Genomic DNA, 7,309 nt, shown 5'->3' on the forward strand with positions numbered 1-7,309 from the left:
AGGCAAGGGAAGGCACAGAACACAGAACAAGTTCACGGGGGTTGCACAATAAATCACACACATTATGCCCTTTGGGGACTGTTCTTCAAGCCAGCCAGACTCTGGGTTCCTGCCCAGCACAGAAATCCAGATGGCTGCCTTTGCCACCCAGTAAGTAACAGAGGAGTTGTTGCCCTCCAGTGTGAACAGCTTTCTGTAGACTACCCATTCGCACATGGAATCCAAAGAGGAGATGCATCACTAAAAATATAGAGGACAAACGAGGGAAGAGCTTTGCATAAAACTGAATATGCTAAGGTGTAGCTTTGGAGGCATCTTGAGTGGTGGCAAAGAGAAGATTGTGGCCTGGTGACTCGGCATGCTCACCCAGTCTGGTGGCCAACCACTGATGGGGCAACCTCAAAGCCCTGCTCCCCCTTCCGACACTTGTAAATAGCCATACACTCTTGTAAGTAGTAAGAGGAAGGGGAGACAGGCAGTGGGACCGCTAAATAAGGAGGAAAGGGATCCAGTTACTGATGCGAGGTTACAGGCACAGGTGCTAAATGGCTATTTTGCCTCTTGTTCTCCCCAAAGCAGGATGAGGGAGATCTGCAAGGGAGATTAGATGAGGCCGGGGACTTAGGGGCACAGATTAGAGTCACCCCCCTAGAGGTTGAGGGGCTCCTCAGGGCATTGGACATTACAAAGGTGCCAGGCCCTGATGGGTTACACCTGAAAGTACTTAGAGAGTTGGCAGGGTTCTCTCATGCCCACTGGCCTCCATTTTTGAGGCCTCGTGGAGAACGGGTGAAGTTCCAGAGGACTGGAGGGTGGCATCAGTGGTCCCAATTTTCAAAAAGGGTAGTAGAAGGGACATGGGGAATTACAGACCTGTTAGCCTTACGTCCATTGTAGGAAAAACAATGGAAAGGCTCATAATAGAGAGAGATCTAGTGATGCTAGATAGGGAAGGGAGGCTTGGCAGCCACACAACATGACTTCCGCAAAAACAGGCCCTGCCAGACAAACCTTGTGGAATTCTATGACAAGGTTCCGAGATGGCTAGATGGAGGGGGTGCAGTGGATGTGGTTTACCTGGATTTCAGCAAGGCCTTTGACAAAGTGCCCCATGAGATCCTGGTGGAGAAACTGAGGAGTTTTGGGATACACCAAAGCACTGTCCGGTGGATTAGGGCATGGTTGACTGACCGAAAGCAGAAGGTAACCATTAGTGGGGAATCATCGGGATGGCGGCCAGTGACAAGCGGGGTCCCCCAGGGCTCTGTCCTGGCAGGGTCCCCCAGGACTCTTTAATCTTTTCATTAATGACATGGAAGAAGGGGTGAACAGTCTGCTGATCAAATTCGCAGACGACACTAAAACGAGCAGTGGCCACAACTGAGGAGCAGGTACTCCAGATCCAAAAGGATCTGGACAGACTATGGAAGTGGGAAGGAGACAACAGGATGGTGTTCAATGTGTATAAGTGCAAGGTCTTGCACTTGGGGCATAGGAATGAGGGTCATAAGGACAGGTTAGGGGACAAGTGGCTGGAGAGCAGCACTTGTGAAAGGGACCTTGGGGTACTGGTCAACTGCAGGCTGAACATGAGCCAGCAGTGTGATGCGGTGGTCAAGAGGGCGAACTCCACCCTTGGTTGTATAGCCAGAAGTGTGGCTTCTAGATCAAGAGAGGTATTACTCTACATGACTCTGGTGCACCCGCAACTGGAGTATTGTGCTCAGTTTTGGGCCCCTCATTACAGGAAGGATATAGCCAGGTTGGAGTCAGTGCAGCGTAGGGCCACAAGGTTGGTGGCCGGTTTGCAGGGGATGGGGTATGAGGCGAGACTGAGGGAACTGGGCCTCTTCAGCCTGGAGAAGAGGAGACTCAGAGGGGATCTGCTGGCAACATACAGGTATGTGAGGGGATGTCACATGGAGGTGGGTAGAGACCTGTTCTCCATTGCAGAGGAGGGCAGAACACACTCCAACAGAGCCAAGTGCAGGAAACCAAGGTTCAAGGATTGGCTAGACATGCACATGGTAGGCATGTTATGAGTGGAGCCGACTGGAGCCGGGGGTCAGACTAGATGGCCAAGGTGACCCCTTCTGACTCACTTTGTTTCTATGTTTCTATGTTTCTACTTCTTCATCTTTAAACTGGACAGTTCTGCAGACACAGGAGGCCTTCAAACAGAGGACTGTCCTCTGTAAAGTAGGACACAGGGCCACCCTATCTTTCTATCACTGTGAAAAAATGTGCCATTGGTTTAAAGTGTGTGGGGGGTAGGCGGGGGCTGACCAGAATAGAGACCAGGCTGCCCGCTCTTTTGAAAGGTATGTCCATCCCATGCATTGATAATGTGGTCTCTTCCCCATGCTGTAAGCTTGCCTGTGATATCTGAAGTTCAAAGAACAGAGCCTCAGTTGCGAAGCCTTTTAAAATATCTACTATTTTTCCTGCAGCTCCCTGTACTGAAACTGATACACTGCTGGAGTAGCCTAGTCAACAGGCTGGGTGTGCGTGCATGCACACGCGCACGCGCGCACACACCAGTGCCCATCTCTGCTTTGCCAAATGAGTCTGTATAACAATCCTGAACCAATGTCAAGACCAGGGATGTGAATAGCAGACACTGGGATCTCCTGAATGGTCTGTGGATGCGGCCAGCCGTCAAGAGCAGGTGGCAAGTGCAGTCCATGGGGCACACAGACAAGCCTTTACGGCAGCCTCCCGGAGAGATCCCCATAAGCCTCCAAGCCGTGCATCCAGCGCACGGAGGTGATCTCTGCCTCCCTGCATCCCTCACACTGCAAAGCAGCCGGGCAGCTGTCGTTACATAACGGTGGCATTTTGGGCAGAAGGAGGGATCCTGCTAGGTGCCACAAGGAAGTGCCACATCATGGAAGACCACCCTCCCCTCCTGCCACTCAGAATGCCCTCACCATCCCAGAGTGGCGGGCACAGAATACTGGGCCCCAGTGGCAGGAAGCCAAGTTCTGCCTGCACATCCAGAAGCATTTCTGGACTGTTACAACACCACGACTGGGGGAGGTTGTGGGCTCCCGCACCTTGGAGGCATCCAAGGTGCATCTGAGGGGGATGGTTTAATTAGGAGGCCTCACTGAGCAGATTATGGCCCTCTGGCCCCTTGCATTGTGATTCACCCATTCTCCAAAGTTGCACTTGCAACCTTGGAGTCTCAGCTGATATATCTCTGGACCAACTGTGGCAGGGGGAGGGGTCCACCTGTAGCTCCCCAGCACCGAGGTAAAGCTCTTCTCCAACTTCAGAGCTGGGAATTCAAATATCCCTCTGGACTCTGCCTGGGGGGGATAGGATCACTCAGTCCTTGCAGTATTTGGATTAACTTTTCATAGCTTGGTTGTATTTCAGGGTCCATGTGCAGTCGCTGGTTACCCTGGGCTTCCTTCAGGAGGGGAACGTGAGGCAGAAATGAATGGTGGTACTGAAGATGAGGATGAACCACCCCAGAGTGAATTGCCCAAAGCTCTGCTCATTGAATCCAAATCAGAGAAGGGAACTGATGGTTCATCGTGGAACTTCCATTCTTGATTTGATGTGCAAGGCTCATATTAGAAAGAGTTAATGTTCAGAGAGTAGTACAAAAGGACCAGATGCTCTGGTAGTGAAATCTGGGGGAAAGATGCAATGAAGTCCATTGGAGTTTGATGGGAAAAGCAACAGCATAATGCAAGTTTAAAAGGTAGGTAAATGGTCTCACACTATGTGCCAGCAGCTCCTTCCGATTAGAGGGGTTGCCTTCACAAAAATGATGGTGCAACCCACATTTCAAGTGTTGAAGGGTTTGTTAAAGGGCATCCTCTTTTAAAAGGACTTTGAAAGTGCAAGGACCCTGCCCCATTGGCAGACTTACAGGAGTGGAGAGGCCCAGAAGATGGCTTCTTCCATTTGTCAACCTCCCACCAGTGTCAGGTCCAGGTTTCTGATGGCCTTGGACCCACAGATGTGACCCACATTGTCACCCACCTCACTGAAACTACCCGATCAACACCAGTATGCCAGATGCTCTCATACCTCCTCCTCTTTCTTATCACTGGGGTCACTTGTTTGCTTGACAGGGGGGAACCCATGATAAAGGAGGCCATGACTGCTCTGCTGGGCCTCCTTCTTGTTGCTGTTCCACAGGCCAGAGTAAGAGGGAGGCAGAAGAATCACTCTTTGTGGTGGTAAAGAGGAGGAGCAACTCCATGAGATCCTTCTAAGTGAGCCCCCACTGGCATGGGAGCACTGAACAAATGCCCAACCATGCCTAACTTGGACACCAGCCGTGACCCACATTTTCCAGTTGCTTTTTCCACCCTTCCATCCCTTTTTAAAAAGAGCAATCCCTTTGAGAAGGAGATGCTAGGAACTGTCTATCTGTAAGATCCCAAAGTAATTAAACAATGTTTTCTGGATTTCGTACAAGCACAGGTCACACAACAAATATCTCAGTATAACACAGAAAATCAAGTAGTGCACAAAGAGAGAGAGAGAGAGAGAGAGAGAGAGAGAGAGAGAGAGAGAGAGAGATTCTGCTTATCTGAGATTACCGAGAGACCAGAGTGCCTACAAAAAGCAAACTAAAGCAAGCCCCCCTGCTCTCTCTACTGCTGGTTAAACACAGATCACCAAAAAGCAGACACTAACGCAACGAATGTGAAATTACATGGCAAGTAAAAACTAATTCAGGATCATAAATAAATAAATAAATAAATAAAGGTTGGGCAAGAAGGGTTTTGTTGACCCAAAGAAGCTATGAGCAGAATTCATTCCACTGCAAGCTTGTTTTATTTTTTGAGACTGATACAAGGAAGCAAAACATTGGAGTTTAGTTTGAGAACATCACTCAGAGACACCCTACACAAATGCACACTGTTTCCACATACAAGTTTTCCACCATGCATGACAATATAGTCTTTTCAGGAACAAAAGAAGTTAGGGCAAGAAATGGCTATCAAAGGGTGAATTAACAAGGTTCCACCTTTGTCTTTGTTTCAGAATGGCTCATGTCCAAGTAGTGACTTTGTTAGAATGAGGACTATTATTGATTTTCAATAGGATTGCCCACAGCCACTTTGAGAATGGGACAGAAGTGGATCCTGAGCCCTGGAAAGTCTAGGGGGAGCAGCTTCAAACATGTGCAATGTTTGGAAAAACCGTTTGCAGGCAGGGGTGTTTGGGGCCTTTAATGCGCTTAATTTCTGGGGCATGAAAACTGTGGTGGCAGTTGATGGAGTGGGTAAGCATGCTGGGCTCATGGCTCAGGGTCTGGATTTTGCCAGCAGTACGTAGGCATGATGGTTGCCCTGGCTAAGATCAGCATCAAACACTTAGAGGCTTTACTCCTGAAACCAAAAACTTTAAAGCCACGGTGTATTTGTATTTTGTACATGTGTGCAAAACCACTCCACAGTACAGGAGGAGACGGGAAAGGAACTGCTGCTAAAGCACGTGCCCACCTGTTAAATTTAGCAAAGTGCTGACCACAGAAACCTCGCACCAATCTAACGAGCCTGGGAGGGTCACTTGGGAAGCAGTTATCCGTCCTGGTTCGGACCCTCCCCTCCCCTTTGGAGCCCCCCTCCCAACAAAAACGACAAAACCGTTGCTGCTTCTTCCTGAAGCCCGGGTGATACTGGGCTGTCTATGAAAGTGATCCACTCACGGGTCCCGCCAGGAGCCCCTCCCATTCCTCTTCTCCCCCCCCCCCCCCCCCCCCCCCCCCCCCCCCCGCTCTTTTTTTCCCCCTTTTTTCAAACCAAAAAAACACCCCCCCCCCCCCAAACAAAGGGGGGGGGGGGGGGGGGGCCGGACGCGCTCATGCAGCGTGTGCGGAGGGGAAGTGGCGGGGCGCAAAGCCCCCTCTCAGCGATGCAGTCCCTGGCATGGCACCGCCTCCCTCGCATGCACCCCACCCCCCGGGCCAAGCCAGGACTCGTCAGCCTCGCTCCGAGGACCCAAGCCGTCCCGATCTCCCCGCAAAGCGGCTGGTCGGCGGGGGCAGGGGGCTCCGAAGCCAGGCAGGTGAGGGGCGCCCGCACCCCGCGCTGCCCGGAGGTGTGGCGGGTGCCCGAACGCGGCGCGCCGGGCCGTGCGCCCAGAGCGCCCCGCTGCCCCGGGTCAGGCGTCACGGGGAACAGAGGTCGTCTCCTTCTGACTTCTGCCGCGCCGGGCCAACCACGCCAGGCGCCCTGCTGCCTCCCGGGGAGCCGTGCCGCCGTCTCCCACAGCCCGGCTCGGATCCCCCGCGAGGAGCGGCCCTGGCAGCAGATGCCCGATTCTAAGGCAGCCCGAGACGCCAAGCGCGGCACATGCTCGGCGCACACAAAAGGAAGGAGCCCCGACCTGGCAGCGCCAGGAAAGGTTCCGCAGCATCTGAGCAGCTCTCTAGATCCGTCTCGCAAGATATTGGCGGGGAGGAGGAAGGCGATCTCCCAAACCCGAGCGCCTTTGAAAGACCCCCCCCCGACCCCCACTGCACACACAGATCTTTAAAGCAGCTGGAGGGAGCGGGGGAGGAAGGGGTCTCTTGGATCGTCCCCATGGAGCACCGCCGCTTCCCGAGTCGCCCCCCACTGCAGGGGAAGGACGGCAAGCAAAGGGGAGGCCAGAAACAAAGGCGGCTCAGGTGGTGCCTAGACAAAAGAAGCGTGGGGGGGGGGGGGGGGATGCAGGAGGGGGGTGTTGCCCAGAGCCACAGATCTGGTTGGCTGCTTACCCTTAAAAGCATCTTTTTCTTCTTTCGGCTTGATCACCTTCCCACTCATAGATCCCAGTTTGGTTGTAAAAATGCCCCAAGAGACCTCGTGGACAATCCGCCTTGGACTTCCAGAAAAAGCAGGCAAAAAGAGAGATGTTCTTTCTTTCTTGAGTACGGGGGAGGGGGGTGGAAAGGGGGGGGCCTGGAAGGGAAGAAAAAGGAATCAGAGAAGGGGGGAGAGGGAACAGAATAAACAGTCGCAAGGAATGCCGATGCCTCGCTCCTCCGTTCGCCTTCTGGAGTGGAGAGATGCGCTACGCCCCCCGCGCTCGCCGCATGGAGGCTGTGGTGAATCGCGCCCGCCGGGTGCCTGCGTCCTCCTCTTCCCCCTCCCTTTGCCGAGGTCACGAGAAAGGGGGCTGAAGCGCGAGGGGGGCTTCCCTGGACATCCGCAGGATTCTCCGTCCCTTCCTGCTGGTTGGGCGGTTCACACGAGACAAAGCGCGGCGCGCCTTTCCACGCCAGAAATCCCTGCTCCGCTCTCCACCTTCTCCAGGAGGCTGGAGGGGGCAGGTCCACCGCTCCGAGGAGCTTTTG

At 53.2% G+C, this 7,309-nt stretch overlaps 1 protein-coding gene across 1 annotated transcript in view; it reads right to left on the reverse strand.

The window, feature by feature from the left end:
• The window catches only part of LOC123021834 (fibroblast growth factor 13), a 178,134-nt gene extending 171,299 nt beyond the window's left edge, over window positions 1-6,835 (reverse strand). The window contains exon 1 of the mRNA XM_044427041.1: window positions 6,731-6,835. Coding sequence (XP_044282976.1) covers window positions 6,731-6,779 — 49 coding nt within the window. The 5' untranslated portion in view covers window positions 6,780-6,835. The remainder of the gene's footprint in view (window positions 1-6,730) is intronic.
• Between the last annotated feature and the right edge of the window lie 474 nt (window positions 6,836-7,309).

The sequence above is a fragment of the Varanus komodoensis genome, unplaced genomic scaffold (genome assembly GCF_004798865.1).
Source record: "Varanus komodoensis strain SLA01 unplaced genomic scaffold, ASM479886v1 scaffold18_1, whole genome shotgun sequence".
In the NCBI taxonomy this organism is placed as follows: domain Eukaryota; kingdom Metazoa; phylum Chordata; class Lepidosauria; order Squamata; family Varanidae; genus Varanus; species Varanus komodoensis.